This window comes from Gouania willdenowi, chromosome 6 (assembly GCF_900634775.1).
Source record: "Gouania willdenowi chromosome 6, fGouWil2.1, whole genome shotgun sequence".
Classification (NCBI taxonomy): Eukaryota; Metazoa; Chordata; class Actinopteri; order Blenniiformes; family Gobiesocidae; genus Gouania; species Gouania willdenowi.
Window position 1 is genome coordinate 8,348,576 of NC_041049.1, and position 22,258 is coordinate 8,370,833.

Genomic DNA, 22,258 nt, shown 5'->3' on the forward strand with positions numbered 1-22,258 from the left:
TAGCGATCACTGTATTGTGTATTGTATATGGAAAATTAAACCTCCATGTCTCCCCCCAAAAATTATTAAAGTTCGTAGAACAAAATGGTTAAACAGTGAAAACTTTATTAACGATATTTTAAATATTAACTGGGACAGACTTTATTTAATACCTAAATTGTATATTTTTTGTATAGTATCATGAAAAATCATTTCACATTATTTACAACTTCCTTTAAAGAAACATAACAGATATAATACGTGTTCAACTTTTATTGAATGCATGTGTTCATTAACTCGTACACGAGTCAATATTATATTAACAAATGTTTGAATCTAAAATATACTTTAAAATTTCATGTTTTACATAAAGGAAATTTGTAATTTTGTGTCTTAAAAAACGGTTTGTAATCTTTTACTCCAGCTTTGATGCATTTGAAGTAGTTTTTTTTTTTTTTCAAACGAGTGAGACGTCGCTGCACTGCTCTCTTTGATAGCGTCACCAAACCTCCTGCTTTTTTCTTCGACTGTTTTCGGAAGCAGATGTGACGCCATTACTCCCCCCAGTGGACACATCTGGACACATTTATTTATGCACACTATCATTGTCAATTCAGATTTATTGAACATTAAAAAATAAAAACACAAAAAAAAAAAAAAAAAAAAAAAAAACAATTGCTAAACAACAAGGAAAGGAATTAATATTCTGAGAGTATAAAATAATGTGTCATAGGAAAATAAAATAAAAAGTGTAATAAATTAGTACATTCAACACATTTATATTGAAAACAGTGTTTTGGTTTGAAAGTATTTTATCTCCAGATGAATTATAGGAATTACCCATTACATATGTCAGGCAAGAAGATCATGTTAAAGTAAGAAAATAAATGTTATCTTCAAAACTAACAGTCGAAAGCCATTTCTAAGACAAAAACAGAGCGACACATTAAATTACATCATCTGAATGATGGTGACAGGCTGTGTCGTTGCTGCTTATGCCACTTTTTCTGTCCGTTGCGATGCCATTGTTGTCCTCCTGGATCTGGAGGTTGGAGAAACGATACACGGGCGTCCTGATGCAGTATGAAAAACAGTGAAATCAATTTTCTGCTTTTAGGTGTAATCATAGCAGAGATGTGCACCCGACTCACCTGTTGTTATTCACCACCCTCCTGACAGCAGCGACTGCAGAAACAATGGCAATCAGGACGATAGATCCTGCTCCTGCACACACCAGGATCAATACCAGCCGTTCCCGCTGGAAAATACACACAACTGGTTTATTTACTTGCAAATGCATGCAAAAAAAAAATGAAGGAAAAAAACAGGAAGTTACTGACCGGTGTATCAAAGTGTGTTACTGAAGATGTGGACCTTCCTGGTGAAGCAGGGCTTGGTTTAACACCACAGGGTCTGATAACAGTGTGCACTGCGTCCTGGAGAGTGAATCCACCCTCACACCTGTCACTCGGGACTTTGCGGTACCTTTACACAACCAGGGTTTTAAGATCACTGTTTAAACTTTAAAGAGTAACTAAACCCCAAGCCCACTTTTTTTCTACTGAATACATATGTATTTGGGTAGGAAGTAGTGCTGTTGATTCTGTGAGGGACTGGCACCCTGTCCAGGGTGTACCGCTGCCTTACACCCATGTTCAAGACTTTTAAAAAAGAGCCGAAAAAATGGTTAAAAGAAAATCAGTCAAGTGATCATCGATAGCAGTTTTTATCAATAAGAAACTGCTTCGTTTGTTCGTAAATAATGTATTTACATGTCTGTATCTTTTAGTGTCATTGTCTGAAATGTATGAGGACTACGAATGGAAAGTAGCTCATGGCTAAATCTGGCTACTGGTGCAATGTCCTCTCCAAATAAACAAATAAAACAAATACATGGGCACCAGCAGATTCCAATGGACCTGAAAACAGGAACAAAAAGGGTCAGAAAATGGATGGATGGGTGGATGGATGGATGATTAGACGGATAGTGCTGTTGATTGATCCTAGTCCAACTTTTAACATTTTAGTAAAAGTACTTTAATTTTGTGTATTTAGTTGTAAAATGTCAGAGTGACACTGGCTATTACAACGCAGACACTTTGTGTGTGTGTGTATTCCCGTCTGTCTTTGTGTGTGTACTTCTTGTTGCTGTATCCCTCCCCCCCTAGTGGCAGGTCAGCAGAATGCAGGGGTTTATTTACTCTTTAAAGTCCATGTAAAGCAGAAATATTTGTCACACCACAGAAATATGTGTCATTTACCACTGAGCCAAATTTGAAAGATGAAAAAGGTCGTTAAGTATTAAAAATGAGGTCTCAAAATCATCAAAAAAAAATCACTTCTATCTGCTCTGAAACGCTGGGAGCATGCCAGTTAGAGGCGCTGGAACCACACCCATGTGCGGGAAGGGCACCGCCTCCGTGTACTAACCCTAACCCTATGGGAGAGAGCAGTGTGAAAGTGGCTCCAGCATCAATACTGCTTCTCCCATTGGTTTTCCAAAAGTGCTCGGATCGGGCCAAACGAGGTGTCAGCGGTAAGGTCTGCTCCGTTTGAGTCTGAATATGTGCATCCCTCCCGGGTACACTCAGAACTGCGCCCGTTAGAGGCGATAAACAAAATTGCGGTGCAAAAAAAGTGGGCAGTGGCTATCCATACGGTTGCCGTATCTATATACCGACATTCTATCCATACACAGCGCCCCACGTGATAGGTCAGTCATTGGCCGGTTTGACAAAGACTAAACCTTACTCTAAACCTAACCCTAACCCTAAAAATTGTTGCGATATTGGGTTAAAACCTAACCCTAACCCTGATCCTGATCCACTTCCACAAACGTTTCTGATGAATGTGCACAGTTTGGTGGAGTGCGAATGTCATGCGCCGGCTCGTGCCTTGACTTTGATTCCCTATTCCAAACTGAATGGTCCGAGGACTATTTATGCTAATGATGGCTCCGTTACGTAATGAAATTTGAAACACAGTTTGTGAAGCCTAGCTCCACAATTAAATTATAAATGGTTGAATGGTCTTTTACGTGTTTTAAGGAAATACATTTATGACCTATTTAATGTGTTTAGAAGAAAATGGCAGAATTGCTTTACACGGACTTGAAGAAAACAGTGTTCGCTCGAGTAAAAGAGGAAACCTACCCCGCCGTCAGAAGCTCATCCTCCTCTCCGTTTAAACAGATGTCCAAGGTTTTATTCTGGGCGCTCGGCTGTCGCACACACTCCGACGTGTTCACATCTCGATAGTAGCCATAGTCACTGAAACATCCAAGAGAAACCAGCTTTAGGTTTAAGTCAATGGGAAGGTGAAATACTTCCCACCTCTTTTCAGGTTGCATTCAAACCAATATCTGAGAACATTCAAGGAAGTCTAACATATTTGCGCGTGCTTTTATTTTGCAATCAAAAAGACTTCTAATTTCTCCAATGAATTGCTGAGACAAAAACACAATTGACTTGAAATGTAATCAATTTTGGGGAGAAATATCGAATTTTAATTATGTCGTAAAAAAAAATAATTTTTCCTACTCTTAATACCCACCATAAATAATCTTCTCTGGTGCACAGGCAGGAGTTCTGTGTCTTGCGCACCACAAAGCTTGGTCCATTCCTGCACACTGACTCCTTCTTCAGCCTCCTGTACGTCTCCTTGACTCCAAGAATGCAGCCGCTCCTCTCTGATTGGCCGCCTTCAGCCGAGTGCGCTAACCAGTTCTCATAGTCTCCGTCGTTACCTGGTAGATTAAAGATCAACATCAATCAGGAAACAACTCTGACGACTGGGATTGCTCAATGACAAAAAATAAATAAATAAATAAAAGCTTAGGAATACGATGACCTTTTCAAAATAAAGTTAAAAAAATAGGCATTGATAGAAGAGATATTGGCTTTGGAAGGCCAAGCAGGTTTTAGCTTCAAACAAAATGACTGGATAGAAAATTCTGGAATCTTCAAACTGATTATTGATAAATGTCTTACTTTAGTTTGTGTTTTTAACAGGTTGAATCTTCAAAGACAACAAAGACAAAGACAATGGAACTTTACTGGAATGGCTTGCACATGGTCAGCCACCAGGAGGTAGTTTATCAACGAAAGGATTAGTGGGTCATTTGAAGGTGTTTCTTATCACTTTGGTGAACAAAATAGAAATATAGAAGAATATGAGTAACTACATCACCAAAACGTCATAATGAGCGGGGCCAGGCCCGGAGTCAACAGGTAAGAGATTTTCAGAGGTCGTTAACAACAACATGGACGACGAGAAGCTCATCCTTGAGGTGGAGAACAAAATAATTGATGTCACCCATCCTTTTTATAAGGATAAACATAAGAAGTCCAACCATCTTGTACTCCTTCGTTAGGAACACTGACCTGTTTATCTGTTTGTTGTTGCATTTATAACACCGCATTCTCGTGCGATTGTGTAAATATCGCGAGAACTCCTCGGTCTCGTGACGTCAGTCGTCCGAGTCCGGACTGTGCGCACTCAAAAAATGCAACCGCTGGGAATTACCGGACGGCGGACAGCGGAGCAAAACCGGATCGGAGCCGTAACACAGCGGAGATGTATCCAGTGGAAACCCTGGGTCAGTTTTTTTTAAGCTTATACCACATGATTGCAGCCATCTTTAATCTCAAATTGTGAAAATAACTCTCAATTTCTCCCTGTAATTTTCCTCAATTTGTTTTGAAACATTTCCTCAAATTAAATAGAAATTGGTCACAAAACAAAAGGAACTTTAAGTGAAGCTCCTGCAGGGATTGATATCTGTCAGTTATTGCTTGGATATTGTCAGTGCTTTAAAAGTGCAAACTACAGTACATTAATGTCGAATTCTTAATTTTCCCGCCTATAATCTGCAACCCATTTGACAACAAAATTGTTAATATTTGGCCCATGAACTAAAATTAGTTTGCGCCCCTGCTCCAAACAAATACTCAAGGAGAACATGCAAAGACCTCATGTACACCAACTGTGAAGGCGGTTGGACCTACACTCTCTGGTAATGAGACTCTGAAAGTCGATGGTCACTGCCACCCACATGGGCTGCCCATCGTCCTCGGGCCGAAATCCCCACACGCTGACGTTCATAGCCTTGGTTCCAGGTTCGGACGACAGGCCTGCGAAGAAGAACGGCTGCTCGGTGAAGTTGTACGACTTCCAGCACTGACCCTCGTCTGTGGAGAATCTGGAGAAGAGAAGCAGTCGGTGACGTACGATATTGACTGTTAGGACTTCAAAAGAAATCAGGATTCTGTAATTATCTCAGTACTTAATCGTCTTGACTTGTCCTCCATGCTGAGCCTCTACAGCCACGATGAGACCCCCAGAGTCCAATATACCATAGTGATGAGGGCCCTTCAGCGTCGCCTTCCAATTGTAACCCCCATCAGAGGAAACAAAGACGTCTGGATGCTGCGACGAAGACAGAGAATCACCCACACTTCCTGATAAAGAGAAAACACCACTTTATACAAGACTTTCACCTTAAAGGACAAGTACTGACTTATGAAGAAGTTTAGTCCTATACATCCTCTTGCATGTGCACTGTTTTTCCAATTTTGTAAAACTGAATCTTAGCTGTGTGATTACCATGGGCGATAACCAGACCAATAGCAGTGGGCTCTGACAGAGCCAGCATGGGCACAACTCGGTTATTCCGGCTGTGTTCTCCGTGGATGTGGAGGCGGCACTGGGCAAAGACCAACACACATATACAGATAATATTATCAAAAGTATATTCAACACAAATCGTCAATTACTATATCCTGAGAGACGAGAATATAGTTCTGACTTACACTTTTCACCTGATCTCCACAATTCACGTTGTCAGGTTTGCTAATTGGCCTCCAGCTTCCACCCCTGTTAAAGGAAATGACTGATCTTATACGTCCATCTGCAATGAAATAATATTTACTTTTCAGTGATTTCTTGAAAATGCATGTGGAAATCATCACAATAATTATGTCTTGTGTCTTTAAACTTCAAAGTCCTGAAGCCCACCATCAAACAAATTGTCACCGTGACAAAAAATGTGGCATTTTTTTATGAAATGCGCAATCTGGATCTGATCCAGATGAAACTCGATGGCGTAATTGAGTAATTGAGTGAAATTTCATAAAGATTGGTCAATTCTGAACCGAGAAATTATTTTTTGAAATTTTGCCAATGATGACAGAAAGGGATTCCTTGATTTATTTATTTTTTTAAATTATCCAGAATCAATATATTGGTTCGGGCCCCCTCCAATATTTTATTGAATCTTCCATGGCGTAAGGTCTATCTTTGACTGAAAATTCATTACAATTCCTTGGTTACTTTTGACGTAGTCCTGCTAATAGACAGATAAACTAATAAATAACACCACTGAAAATATTCCTTCCTTTGGTGGAGGTAATGAGCACCAATAAGACCTCTAGAGAGGGCACAAAGATCAACTTTTTCTGAGTGGCATGGCACAATCTAGTTCGCCAATAAATGTTTTTTTAAGGTTTAGTTAGAGATATTTTGGTTCAACAAAAAAAAAGGAATGGTGGGGAAAAAATAAAGGATGTGGCGATCTTTACCCATATCCAGTCTATTAGTGAGGTAAACTCCCCTCAATGAGGTAATATTGGCGAAATCACTCTTTCTATGCCCGTCAAAAAGATGGCGTTCCAGTGACTTGGAGAACAAGATTCCACGGTCATCCGAGGTGTACATCGTCCCAAAGTATGTGTCTGAAATAAACAGGGAAAAAGAAAGTGCATTTGAACCGCTCACTAAATTCAAAGACTTATCTCTCAATCTTTGGCAAGAGTTATGTTTGGGGAGGAACCTAAACTGGTGTAGATACAATCAGCAGCTGGGAACAGGTGACACCACGCTGACACAACAAACCTCATCAGCATCATAATCATCATCCATCAAGTATTAACTGTATAAAGTCAGCACACATGTCAGCTGGACTCATAAGGGACAAGATCTGAGAGCATCCCCGTGTGTGCTTTAGTGTCACACCCCGATTCTAAGATAGGTTTGTAAGCGTTTGAAGCAAAACCTAAAAGTACCACCCTAGCGACAGAAGATAAAGCACCATCGCCCTGTATCACCCACGTTTATCTCTAGAGTCCCATTAACCTGTTCCATACCAAACTGACTTAAATGGCTACCAAACATCAGGAAACATAATAATAACATAAGTCCGGAGAATTCATCTGTAAAATTGAGAACAAATTAGAAGAAGGAAAACCAAAGGAACAAGGGCTACACAAAACACACACAGTTGAAGGCATAATAAATGGTTGAGTCAGCAAAACCAAGAACTTGTGAAACCAGTCTGGCCTTCACCGTTGATCTTTTCCATTACAACAAAGAGGCTGAGAAAGCGATAAATTCATTAATTATGTGTGGGTATGTTTGCCATGCATGTGTGTCAAGCACGTAGAGTATTTGTCCAAGTGTGTGTGTGATTATGGACAAGGAGATTATATTTTTTTGTGTGATACCTCCTGGGTTGTCCACATGCATGAAGAGCATATCCTCATCTCCGTCAAGAATGGAGTAAAACTGCAAATACACAAAAAGAAACAAAGGTTTCTGATGAGTAATTAGATTTTTTCATTAGCCTCATCATCGTGTGTGTGTGTGTGTGTGTGTGTGTGTGTGTGTGTGTGTGTGTGTGTGTGTGTGTGTGTGTCAACAAGTTGAGTGTGTGTGGGCGTTTCCACAGCTGGTTTTTGTTCAGTCGGTGCTGAAAAGGGAAAAGCTCCCTTGAAATGATTTGAAGAGAAAAAACTATTTTTTTGATTTCACAATAGCTCGAAGCATGTGAGCTTCCTTTACTGGCAATGTTTGAGCAGCTCATGACCAACGACAGAGGAGTAGTCGATATGTTGGTTCACGTGCTTCATTTCATCCCAAAATGTGGTTGGATCCATTTTTGAAAGTGAAGAAAATAATTAGGTCTGCATCTTTCACATGCAGCATTCTTCTCATTGCACAAACAATAGGTTAATCGAGGCTAATCAAATCTACACTATCAATCCCAGATTCACAACTTGTCCATTTTAGAACTAAAGAACCCTCTAGGATGAAAGGTGGAACACCTTTAGGTTAAACTCCAAGACAAGTTGCCTCTACAAAGCTACTAGAATCATTCAATGCGTTTACAAGCACACAGCTGTCCATTAAAGAGTGACTAAACCCTGAGGTTTTAAATGAGGTGCGTCTAGGCTGGATATTCCAAAAAATGCCTTGATTATGGGCGGGGCTTCCAGAGCAGTTAAGACACACCCAGTCTATACTATATATCAATACTCACTCACTATACCTCTCTATTCACAATTCTCTCAATCCAACCACAGATTGCATAGGTCCATAGGTGAGAGTTTTTATAGGAGGGGCGGAGCTAACAATTGCGGTTCATGACATAAGAAGCCATGTCCAATTCATGTCGAGCTAACTTGTTTACATGCAATCCATGGCCGTGTTCGAAATGGCACACTGTACTATGCACTACAAACTCAATGAGTATATACTGTCAACTGTATAGAATTAGTATGATTAGGATAACGACCATTCCCATTGAGGTATACTTCCAAGTTTCCCAAGATGCATTTGGAACCTACAACAACAAACACCTAAAGCACACTGAGGCTAAATATCTATGTTGATTATGTACCTTTGAAAGTTCTGAAACATTTTAAGTGAGAAAATGACCAAGTAGAATATCAACATGTGCTCATTTGATCAACAAAACACACCGACACACATTTCTGAGATTTTCAGAGCCCCAGTGTTGTGATATGGATCAAACTTCCGGTTAACTTCAAAACAAAAAAAAGAGCTCAATTTACAAAAGCATTAAGAAACTAATGGGGGACAAGAAGAGATGCTTTTATTTTGAAAAGGGGATGTTTGATTTTTAGCTTGAAGCTGGTGTTAGCCTGAGTTTACCTCGTACTGAGATTGATTATGAGCATGCGCACTACCGGAAAACTTATTTTTGCTACTTCCGCTGTGCTGAGTGAGCGACATTCTCAGTCAACAACTTGAGTTCAGTAATAGTTTCTCATGCAGCAATCTCAATAGAAATAGAAATAGTTTATTCTCCAAAAAAACATGATTACAATAAAATGCAATATGAAAAAAAAAAGTATTTTCCAAAAAAACATGATTATAATATACGTTGCAATAAATAACAGTTAACCTAATGTAACTTTACAATAATAAGCTGTTGTATTCATATAAATTAGCAATCTGATCATGACAATCATATTTTTTTTATCATTGGTCGATTTTTTTATCGACGGTCGACTGATGTGATGTTTTAAGCATTTTTTAAAATCAGTACAACAAACTCTGTATGACATTGCTCACGGTAATTCCATCATCTCCGATTGTCTTACAATCTCAGTACGGGGGTAAACTCAGTCCGTGACACCGGTCCCAGGATGATTTTATATTCCACTCGCAATGCATCATGGGCCTGTTGAGTATGACTAGTGTGCCCACCGTGAATACTTAAAAATGTCCCGATATAGTATACATTCGAGTGTTTCTCCCATATTCAAACTTTGTATACTATCTAATGTGAACACACTACATAATCATTTTGATATCAGATTTAGTATGAGTAGTATGCAATTTAGAACACAGCCTAAGTCATTTTTTTGGTTGTCTCAAGCCGGTAAAAGGTCTGATAAATACAGGTTAATTTTGAAATCACTTGTGAATGGAATTTGTTCTGGAGTTTAATGGAATAGTTTTAAAATTTCAGCCAATGGAAATCACTTAAAGCCTTTAAATCCCTTTACTGCCCTCCTCACCTGCTCAGTGGAAGCAGAAGGAAGAAGTGCCCGGCTGAACGTTTCTCCTTGGTCTGATGAGAAGTACATGACACGAGGTGTTCTCTGTGGGCGAAACACAAAGGAATTGCCTAATAGGATACAGTATAATCTAAGGCGTAGCCACTGGGGTTTCCGTGTATGTAAGAAAGATGTGGGATCTTACTGGATCCTCCATCACAGAGAAAAAGAGAAAAGCTCCGATGTATCCAAAGCTGTAGATGTCCTCATGGATGGTGCTGAAGGTCTTCCCAAGATCTGTGGTCCTCTTAAGCACTAAATCCCCCCTTTCGTCTGTGTCCACTGGAAGGACAGTAAAAAAAACTTGATGACTGCTTTAACATCGGAAAGAACAGCTCATCTTTTTGTTGAGTTAGCAGTCATCAATCCTCTCTTTTATTTTGATAGTTCCCATTTAATACATTTTACTGTGATTTAGTTTAGTTTATGCTGGTACACTGAATATCCTCCATCAATTGAAACATTTAAAACATTTAAAATAGATTTTTATGGCCAAATCTACTCTTTGCCAGATATTGGCAGTTATATGGATCAGAGATCCTGATCATGGAACCAATGACCATTCACACTTTAAAGGCTTGGAAGAAATTTCTATCCAAATTAATCACCATACAGTAGGCCCAAATGTATTGGAGTACCCATTTTTTAGAAAAATTGCATATAGATGCGCAATCTCAATCCGATCCAGATGAAACTTTGTAAGGTTTTTGAGGAATCACCCCGACATAACTGAGTAAAATTCCATAAAGCTCGGTCCATAACAAACCAAAAAAATTGCCAATGATGAGAGATGGATTTTTTTTTTTTAATTAAATTGATAAAGAATCTGTATATCAGGATCTCTTCCCAAATTTAAGAGAATCTTCCAGGGAGTAAGGTCAAACTCTGGTTAGAAAATTTTCAAAATCTGTTAAGTACCAGTATTTTCAACATAATATAGCTAACAGATGAACAAATAAGTAAATAAACACCATTGAAAATAGGCAGTGGCTATCTCTACGCTTGCCGTATCAATATACCGACCTTCTATTCGTATGCAGCGCCCCTATTTGGACAGTTTAGGTCACGTGACTAAGACTAACCTTACCCTAACCCTAACCTTAAGACGCTACGTACTTGTACTTCGGTAGCCATACCAATAGCACCGGGGTTGTCCGTACGGCAGCCATACAAAAAATAGACACTTTCTTGAAAATATGACCTCCTAGGTGGTTATTACCAGTGGCTTTGGGATAAACCATGTGTGACCTCTGAAAAACATTTTAAACTATCTTACCTTCATCTCCTCGAACACAGCTGAAGAACAGGTTGATACCAGCCCCCCTGATGGACAGAAAAATAATTGACCAACATTTTATATCAGCTTGTGAGTTTGCCAGTGGGTGAATATTATTTTGGTACATTTACATCAGTCGAGCGTTTCCTGTTTTGTCTCACCATGAGTAGGAATGCACTCCATCATGAACTTTTGTCCATTTGGTGCCAAAGTCCACAGAAAGCCACAGGCTACCCTGAAAGTCAGGAAACAGCCAAGTGTTTACCCTCACGAGGTGTGTTTTGGATGTGTGACCATCCCTCAAAGACTCACGTCAATGCTGAGAGCCACCAGGTAGTCCGGGTTGAGGAAGTGGTAAGTGATTGGCTGAGCCAAGTGGAAAGGCAGCTGGATGAACCTGAAGGTCGCTCCCGCATCTATCGATGTGAAGATAATTCCTCCTGGATTGTCAACCACAGGCGTGTCTGCGGTTAAAATCACCTGGAACAGGAAACCAAGATTGGAGAGTGAAAACTATAGATATGACAACACTATTAAAGCTTAGATCCAACGTTTCTCAGGCTTCGATCCTGCATGTTTTAGATGTTTCCAAACTCCAACAGACATGCTAAACAGGGGCTCTCCAGGACCGGACTTGGGCACCCTCGGTTTTAGCATTTATATGAAATAATTATTAGTAGTTATAAGTATAAGAAAGAGCTAAAACATAAAAACAAAAAAACTTGCAATCTGTAACTTATTGATTACCTCCACTAAGGATGTAATATTTTCACTGGCATTTATTTATTTATTTATTTGTTTGACTGCAAACAAATAATGTCAAGATTATGCAAAGAGTCCTTCACTGATTTTTACCAAATTTCAACAAATGACAGACCTTACAATGTGGAAGATTCTGTTTTTCATTATTGGCAAAATTCTAAAAATTCATACCTTGGTTCAGAATTGACCAATCTTTGTGTCGGGTTGGTTCCTCAATATTACTTCATTGAGTTTTATCCAGATCACATGCATTTTGCGCATTTCATCGTGATTTTTCGAAAAAGAAAATGATGGCGCCCATACGTTTGGACCTACTCTGTTGTAATTAATGGGGATAGACATTTCTTCCAAGCCTTTGTGAATGATCATGGTGCCATAATTAGGATCACTGATCTAAATAACTGCCAATATCTGGCAAAGAGTATATTTGATGCTTGGTGGAGTATTGTGCCCTCTGACTGCTTTTGTTTATTTATTCATCACTTTTGGACAAAGTAAATTGGTGTCCACTGGTCTGTCTCTTTAAGAATTAAAATTAAAATTAAAAAAATACGACAAGTTAAAAAGCAGTTTCAATTTAATTTACCTGTTACATTATGTGAGCATATAGTACTGTAATATGCTATTATTTTGAAAGAAAACCATGTAACAAATCATCCTAACCAAAATATTTTTCTGATCATTCTCGCTACATTTGTTCTCAATATGTCCAATAGAAAGTGGTGTTCACTCACTGAGCTCCCTGGGCCGACACTGACTCCAAACTCCTCCTTGATGAAGGTGTGGTTGATGCGCTGGGAGATGTCATGGAAGGACTTGCCATAATCTGTGCTGGAGAGAAAAGATTAAGATGGGTTATGATTGGACCTGAGGTGAAATATTGGTCCTGCTGATGGGGTTTGAACTCACCTGCGATAAAGTCGTGACGAGCCTCCTTCGATAAATGACTCAATAGGAGCACTGATCGTCGACAGCACCAGCACCACCTCGATATAAGAAAGTTACAACAAATAGCACCTAAACTTCTTTGCTAAATATATTGTTTCCAGAACTAAGTTGTTACTCACCCCTGTTCCATCGCCCACCCACGTGAGAATCACATAGGAGCCATCGTCACCATTAAACCCAGTCTAGAGAAACCAAAATTCACATATATGATCACAGTTTGGGTTAAATAGAATGACAAATTTTTGTCAAATGTTCCCCTTTTAACCAAATTTTCATTTTTGGCCCAGCTGAAATATTAATTTGGTCATTTTTGAGTCTTATGACATCTACATTTCCCATCAGGTCAGAGCACTTATGTGTAATGACACACTTTAAACACAAAGAAGAGGGGCTTTAAAAGTAAGCGAAAAGTTTAATTGTTTAAACTTTTTAAACTTGGAAAAAAAAGAGAGAGAAAAATCACCATAGAGGCCTCATGCTGAACCATATAACTGACAATATCCAAGCAATAAGTGACAGACATCAGTCCCTGCAGGATTCTCTTGAGTTTCCTTGATTTTGTGACCAATTTTTATTTCATTTGGAGAAATCTTGTAAAATAATATGAGGAAAACGGTAGCTTGTATTTTAAACATATTTACTTTCACCTGCGGGTGATCAACAACACTAATCTGGGTTGGATATTGACCTAGTGTAAATAACAATTAAATGTACTGTATATATATTTATATACATTAATCTATTGATCAGCTTGGTTCAAACATCAGACTCTGGCAGGACCTAAACTCACCTCATGGGTGTTGTCATCCAGAACCTTGTGTTCTACTGGGTCCAGATGGAGCTGGCAGGAGGAGAATGGAGGACCGTGAGGAGGCTGAGAGCTGGTGTCTCTCCCAGTCCGTGAACACCCTGGGGCCCATCCCTGGTCCTGCTGAGTCCGGTGGAAAGTCACCGACCTGCCGCCACCGCCGCCCCGCTGTCTGCTCTCGGTTCCCCGGAGAACGAGGCACGCCCCGATGAGGACCACAAGTGTCCAGGTCATAATGTGCGCAGTAGATCAGTGAGAACCTGTGACCCACACAGTCTGCTGCTGCTGCTGCTGCTGCACGGTGTGAAGAGGTGGGCAGTGCGTGGACGCATCATTTACATAAAAAGTGCTGCGTGGAGCTGCGCGTCCACCCTCAGCGGGCGCTGAGGGTTCTGCCCGCATCCAGGTGTCCTATGTGCAAGGGGAGAGGTTTACAGAAAGCTCTCACACTCAAAACCAACTCCGAAACACGCATTAAATGTACTGAGATTTATTTTTGGTCCGTAAAACCATAGCACTCAAAGGTGCGGATGCGTAAAACGTGCATTTAAAAAAAAAGGCACGAAGGACAAATCACAAGATGGCAGTTGTAGCAGGTGAACACAAGAGGTCAATGTGTAGCTTTACATCTATAAGGGATGCAGCTGAGGAACGACTTCAGGTTGGGCAGCACCAGGAGGTCTGTGCGCTTTTACGCACAAGAAAACAGGTCTAAAGCCATGCGTAACTAATACCCATAACTTCAAACTGATGCTAAACTCGTGTCTTTCCTCCCTGAGTGCACTCTGAATATTCGGAACCATTTGAAAAGCTATTTGTTTTGAACATATATGTATTCATGAAGTCAGCAAAATGACGATCCATTGTTACATGAATCTGTGATAACCGCATTTATTTCTTTATCTGAATATTATTCACCATTATCCAGGAAGTGTATTATTTACGCCATAGTATGTAGTCATCTTAAAGATGTAAATCCTTATTTTAATCAAAAATAAAATGGTTTAAGTGTAAAAAAAAAAAAAAAAATGGTGGAAAATGTGGTGAAATTGGTAAGTTTCACATTAGAGTGGCCAAAAATTGCCAGAAAAAGGGGTAAAAAGTGATCAAAGTGTCAATACTGGATCAATTTAAACTGGATAATGGGCATGACAAATCGTGAATGTGGTTCAATTGGCCAAAATAAGCATCAAATGTGGTGAAAAGACAACATGTAACATTAGGTGGGCAAAGTGATGGAAAGGGTTTGAAAGTGCTGAAAATGTCTTGGAAGTGGAAAAAATGTGCAGAAAAGGAAGAAAGTGACAGAAATGGGAGTAATGTAGCAAAAATGCATTAAAAGGAGCAGAAATATGGCAAGAAAAAGTGACGAAAATAGGTTAAAACATGGCAAGTTTGGTGTAGTTGCAGAAAAAGGTTAAAAATAAGCAAAAATGGGCTCAAATTGTTCAAAAACAAAATATTCTTAGTTGCTGAAGGCATCTGGTGACCCCATCCTATAGTGTCTTGCGACCCCAAATGGAGTCCTGATGTCAAGATTGAGAACCACTGGATTTTGGGATAAACAGAAAATTCATGGCTGCAACAAACTTTTTAAAGGTTTATTTTAAAAAATCTGAATCTTATGTGTCACATTTTACACATTACTAAGTGCTCATGTCAGTTTGACATTCACCATAATGTGTTACAAAGTAAAAAAAAGAAAAAAGAAAAGCTGCTCAATGATCTTCATGTTTCACATTTAACATGGAAACATATCGTAAAATATCTTTATTTATATATTTGATGAGGAACACCCCATAAATATTACACTTTAGGCAAAGCTGCTCTTCTCGTCTCCACAGGGAGCTGCTGATGTGTGTTTTGTTCTGTTTCTTCCAGGTCACAAGGACTTTGAGAGTACATGAGTCCACCGAAGGAGTCTAGCAGGCCATGAACAACCACAAGGAAGAAGATCACCATGTCAACCACCAAGATCATGAGCAGGGCCATTGGTATGGAATTGATGAAAAAAGGCATTTCTGTGCAAGGGAAAACAACAGTGATTATTAGCCAACCATCTGATAGAATCCAGCCAAAGCTGCTGACGTATAGAAACCTTTTATATATCTCTCTCTATCCAAGTCATTGTCGTTGTGTCCTTGGGCAAGGCACTTTACCCACATTGCCGTGTATGAATGGGTTTGAATTGTGCATGAATGTTGGTGGTGGTCAGAGGGGCCGTAGGCACGAAATGGCAGCCAAGCTTCTGTCAGTTTGCCCCAGGGCAGCTGTGGCTACATTGTAACTTACCACCACCGGTATGACTGTGTGAGTGGTGTGCATGAATAATGGTTTCTGTAACGCGCTTTGAGTCTCCTCGAAAAAAGCGCTATATAAATCCAAGCCATTATTATTATAAACATTTGGTATTAACTTCTGGTGGAAGTGGAGGGCAGTGTAAACATATTCAAACATGTTGAAATATTTAATCCCGAAAATGTCAGAAATTATCATTAGGCTACCTATAAATAAATAGAATTTTAAACTTTATATTGAACAAATAAGAAAAAAAATATAATAATTCAATTTGTTTTATATTAAAGTAACAAAACAACTCTGTCACTCCAATATCTTCCTCAATGTGCATTATAAATACGTTTATGGACGTTAAATAAAATTAGTGGATATTTTACATTATTATAATTGGGCAAAATCAAAAATAAGATATTTGACCTATTTTTTTATTTATTTTTTTTATCGTTTTTCTCAATAACACAGGAGTGAGGCGGGAAATTTGAGACCTCTAGTTTAAAATAATATTAATAATAACAGTAATGACTACATTTTTTGTACTATGCTATCCTGCAGAAAATAATAGTGTGACATTAATATGTTTTGGTTTTTAAAATTATGATATTTTATTGAAAATCATTTGCATTTGGGGTTTGTGCTTTTAAAAATAAAACATAAAAAAAAAAAATCTTGTTAACTTGACTTTTTGTGCATTTATTCTTTAGTTATAATCATATGTTGACGTGAAATTGGCCTCTTGGAAGCTTTTATTTTTGTAATTTTAATGTAATCTATCGTGCTTCAAAGGTGCGTTTACAGGCTGTTGGAAAATATTATTTTCTTTGCATAAAGTGTTTAAAGTAACAGAAATCCAGATTAGAAGTGCTACGTTCACTGACACGTCTAAACTTGAACCGTTGAGACGAAATTTGCTCTCGATTAAGTATATTAATAACAAAACATGAAAACATGTCCAGGCCAGTTGTAGGAGCGTACATGAATATGCCTGAAGCCAGCAACAGTAAACTGTACAAAAAGGAAAACGAAAGGATTTATTACCATTAGCTCGACTCAGTCGTCTTTTCCCGCTTTGTTCTTCTTCGTGGGCTTGTATCGGCCTCTGTGACAGCAGCTCGTCCGAGTAATGTCCAGTGGGATAATGAAGATAATGAAGACCTTGTTTTTTAAGGTTCGGGACACGTTTTCTTCCCAGCAGATGAAAGCGTCGCCGTGACGTCATGACGTAAGTGACAGCGGGCGGGCATGGCAACTTTACATGTCAAGGAGTCAATAGGAATGCTAAATGCCTTCTAAACGTATCTTATTTGACAGAAATACGTTTGTTTGGAGTGACAGGGTTTCCATCAAACGTGATGCCTGTGTGATAATAAACAGTGAGTACAAAAACGTAAACAAAATTTTTTTTTGATGTAAAAAGATCGAGTTTTTAAATATAATGTCACGTTCATCAAAAACCAATTCTCCTTGCCTTTCACAATAAAAGCTTTTGCCAGAAGTAGTGATAATAATAATGATATTTATTATTATTAATAATAATATTTATTATTATTATTATTATTATGACCTTGTATTCCTAAACTGCTTGGATCTTCACTTGAGTCAGTCATCTTTCTCTTTTTCCTGGGGGATTCAAAGTCAGCTTCAGCTTCTGCTTCCAGACTCTGACAGAGATTTCTGCCAATAGTCTACAGCATCATCTTCATAATCCACACTATCTTCAGTCTGAGACAAGTCTGTTTCCGTTCCATCAGGACCTTGTAGTTCTAAACTGCTTGGATAGTCACTTGAGTCAAACATCTTTCTCTTTTTCCTGTGGGATTCAAAGTCAACTTCAGCTTCAGTTTCTGCTTCAGACTCTGACAGAGATTTCTGCCAATAGTCTACATCATCATCTTCATAATCCACACTATCTTCAGTCTGAGACAAGTCTGTTTCCGTTCCATCAGGACCTTGTAGTCCTAAACTGCTTGGATAGTCACTTGAGTCAAACATCTTTCTCTTTTTCCTGTGGGATTCAAAGTCAGCTTCAGCTTCAGTTTCTGCTTCAGACTCTGACAGAGATTTCTGCCAATAGTCTACATCATCATCTTCATAATCCACACTATCTTCAGTCTGAGACAAGACTGTTGACGTTCCATCAGGACCTTGTAGTCCTAAACTGCTTGGATAGTCACTTGAGTCAAACATCTTTCTCTTTTTCCTGTGGGATTCAAAGTCAGCTTCAGCTTCAGTTTCTGCTTCAGACTCTGACAGAGATTTCTGCCAATAGTCTACATCATCATCTTCATAATCCACACTATCTTCAGTCTGAGACAAGACTGTTGACGTTCCATCAGGACCTTGTAGTCCTAAACTGCTTGGATATTCACTTGAGTCAAACATCTTTCTCTTTTTCCTGTGGGATTCAAAGTCAGCTTCACCTTCAGTTTCTGCTTCAGACTCTAACAGAGGTTTCTGCCAATAGTCTACATCATCAGCTTCATAATCCACACTATCTTCAGTCTGAGACAAGTCTGTTTCCGTTCCATCAGGACCCTGTAGTTCTAAACTGCTTGGATATTCACTTGAGTCAGTCATCTTTCTCTTTTTCCTGGGGGATTCAAAGTCAGCTTCAGTTTCAACTTCAGACTCTAACAGAGGTTTCTGCCAATAGTCTACGTCATCATCTTCATAATCCACACTATCTTCAGTCTGAGACAAGACTGTTTCCATTCCATCAGGACCTTGTAGTCCTAAACTGCTTGGATCTGGGATCTGGGCTACTTCTGGTCCTTTGCTCTTAATTCCCACACTTTGTCTTGTCAGACTCATTAATTCATCTGAACTGCTGGTTGAAGGTTCCTCCTCCATGTTGTTCCAGTAGTCAGCAGGGTTACTGGTGAAAGATAGTGGTGACGATGCTGTGTGCTGCTCCATTTATAAATAATATATAAATGATGATAATGGATCTGTGATTATAAAGCAGTTCAGAATTCCCCCAATGATCAGCCACGCAATGCAAGTCCCTGTAGACCTAAACAAAACAAAAACAGAAAGAAAATGTTATATCATTGTCCTTTAACTGTGAAGTTGTATTAGGAAATTTAAAATAAGCATATATTGTTTAACTAAAAGGTAGTTTTTTTCTTAATTGATCCAATTTTATTTATCTGTATATTTTGTACATTTTATAATAGGACGTGTGTATTGATACGGAAATGTATCAATAGCCCCCGGAGCTATGGGTACGTTTTCCGGGCCTTTTCTACTTAAGCGTAATGTGCCTGTGTTTTCACTGTGTCAGAAAGGCCAAGTCTCAGTCTCAGGTGCCTGACCCAACAATTCTTTCGTTTGCTGCTGTGGGTTCGAATCCTGCTTTTGTCATTTAAATATTTTTAATTTTATCCTATTTAACACGACAAATTCCACCTTTAAAATACATGCGAAAAAAAGAAACATTTTAGGGTATTTCCTGGGTTAGGGTTAGGGATAGGTTTAGGGTTAGGGTTAGGTTTAGGGCTAAAATAAAAAGGTTAGCGGGGTAGCTAAAAATCAATATGAGCTAAAATAAAACTACATTCTATGTCTATTGATTCGTTTCCGTATCATTGACACACTGGTAAATTTTAAATAATTTCTAAATTTATCGGAACACTTTCGTGTGATATATTGTTTCAAAGTCAATTCAACGTAGATTATGATTTTACGCTGCACTATTTCATTTATTTTACTCGGTGGAAACGCGTAATTTCACTGCATTCTCTGGAACGTGGTACGTGCTATTCGGCGCGGAGATGTTCTGCAGGCCCTGCCGTAGTTCATCAGAACTTCTTTCTTTAAGACACAATCAATATCCTTATATTAAATAAATGTAATTTATTTGTATTGTAAAACAAAAGGGTAGAAAGATACATTTTACTCTGAAATTGTGAGTTAAGTATCAGTATTAATGGAGGGTGTAGGTTAGTAGGAAGAAAATGTTTGTTTTTTCTCAAATATTACAAAGTTTTTTGTATGTATTATATTTTGTTGTTTTTTCGTTAGGATTACACCAACTTTTCTACTCCTTTTTAATTTTACTCCTGGCTTAAATCCTCAACCTCCACCCTCTGGACTTTATTATATCACCTCTGTTAGCTCGCTTAGCACTCTGCTAGCTCGCTTAGCACTCTGCCAGCTCGCTTAGCACTCTGCTAGCTCGGTTAGCACTCTGCTAGCTCGCTTAGCACTCTGCTAGCTCGCTTAGCACTCTTCTAGCTCTAGCCTCTCTGTGTCTCTGAAACTCCATCTTCTGACACCGTGTCGTGCTTTCTCACTTTCCAGTGGAGCTTTGAGGTAAGATTATTGTGTGACCTGACTCCGTTTGTAGGCTGGATATTAATAACATTCACTATTAGACTCGCAGAGACACTTGTTTCCCTCGCTTTTTCTTCTTCTGCTGCTCTAAACCAGCGGTTTTCAGACATGTTTTTGTCTCGTGTACCCTCTGAGTTCATTTTCAAATTATGGCAAAGTTACTGCTCATCACAACACTTGTAAGCTACTGTTAATGTAAGTAACATTTTGTAGTATTTGTACTTTACTAGAGTATTATATTTGAGGGACACTTTTTACTTTCACTCCACTATTAAATGGTTAATACAAGTTGGTAGGACTAGAAAAGTTTTACACTTCTTAACCCTTTTGAACATGAGTATTTTTAATGAAAAGATTTTCATATATGCGTTTATTTATTATTATTATTATTATTATTATTATTATTATTGTCCTGCTAAATCACATTCATTATGTAAAAATTGAAGTCATGTACACAAACCTTTGCCTCTGAAAGAGTCTCAAACTGTCCAAAACAGTATCGTTTCCGTCAAATATTAAACAGTTTTTTTCAAGGAATAAAATGTTCAATATATTAAAATTAAAAATTAAATTTTCAAATGATAATTTGTAACAATTAACTTCTAGATACTCAGATCAGTAAAAGAGTTCATCCAACCCAATCACCATCACTAAGAGAAGCTATACTGAAGTTATCGTTGGTTGTGGTTCTTTTTCTTTCCTTTTATTTTGCGGCCACGGCAACCATACGTTTGTTGATGATGTCATCAAACTGTTTCCTGTGTCGTACATGCATACATTCAGTGTTGATAATAAATGTTGATAGTAAATATACTTAGGTATTCCTCATTATTCCTACCCCCATTTCTGGTGATTTCCAAATTATTTGGAACATAGTCGTGTGATGTATCGTTTCAAAGGTAATTCAGCAAAGATTACAATTATGCCTCGCACAATTCAGTTTGGGGCCACGCCCCTTTTTTAGGCAATTTCCATTAAAGTTGCTTTCTTATTTATTTGCGATCAAAAATGCAAAAGAAAACATTCAACAGCTTAAAATCTATAAGGAGATAATTTAAAATCATCAGTAAAATCATTTGAAATCATCAACAAACATCAACAACATGACCAAAAATCCCCAATAAATCACAAACTAAGCCAAGAGACAGTACAAACAAAAACACCCTAACACTAAACACTCCACACAGAAGAAAGAACACTTGTATGGGGGTGATTTTTTTTTTTTCAACTTTATCTATTGAAAAAAAAATAGATAAATACAATCTGGCATTACAATTAAATATTTCTATAGAGAAATACAAATTTCCCAAACTGAACAGTTACAGAATATTAGGAACTAGTACATATATAAAAAAAATAGAAACTAAAATTAAAAAAACTAAAAAGAAAAAGCCCAAAGTTTAATCAGGAATCAATACATAAATTGTCATGAACAAGTTAAGGCTTGTTTGGATTTGACACATTTCAATGTTGTTGTTTTTTAAGTCAATTACCTCATCCATATAAACTAAGAACATGATGGATAGCTATTACGACAAATCGAGGTCAAACTGTAAAAATAGCAACTTTATATGTAAATATTGTTTGTTTTGACCGTGTGAAAAAATGTAAGTGAAAAAATTTAAATAAAATTTAAAAAAAACTGAGTAATTTGATGGTCTATCATGCATTTACACACTGTATCCACCAGATGGCATGGCTTTACAGTTAGCTGTGTGGTCAGGATTTCAGTTTTAAATGTCAATAGATTTCAGTTTAATTGTTAATAATGTCATTATTTTATTTACTTATTTTGAGCTATTTCTACAGCACATACATGTTTCCATTTGTAGCCTGCATGGCTAATGACATATGTATTAGCATATGTATTAGCATAAATATTGTAGATAACATAAATAATTACACTGCTGGAAAGGGAGTGGGATGAAGTAGCACTTAATATAATCAGTCACACTTGTTTAAATAACCTTGGACATAGCACTTGATAATAATCTT

The 22,258-nt window shown here is 38.1% G+C and overlaps 1 protein-coding gene across 1 annotated transcript; it reads right to left on the reverse strand.

The window, feature by feature from the left end:
* Nucleotides 1-803: 803 nt before the first annotated feature.
* LOC114464923 (sortilin) lies at nt 804-14,508 on the reverse strand. Its single transcript, XM_028449593.1, has 20 exons — nt 13,616-14,508; nt 12,945-13,007; nt 12,787-12,863; nt 12,612-12,708; nt 11,428-11,595; nt 11,277-11,350; nt 11,116-11,162; nt 9,985-10,121; nt 9,801-9,884; nt 7,479-7,539; nt 6,558-6,710; nt 5,790-5,887; nt 5,584-5,683; nt 5,264-5,438; nt 4,986-5,179; nt 3,532-3,724; nt 3,132-3,248; nt 1,320-1,464; nt 1,131-1,237; nt 804-1,052 (listed from the first exon to the last, which is right to left on the reverse strand). Exons 1-20 carry the CDS (start codon nt 13,865-13,867, stop codon nt 926-928), a joined length of 2,469 nt encoding a protein of 822 aa, XP_028305394.1. The 5' UTR covers nt 13,868-14,508; the 3' UTR covers nt 804-925.
* Between the last annotated feature and the right edge of the window lie 7,750 nt (nt 14,509-22,258).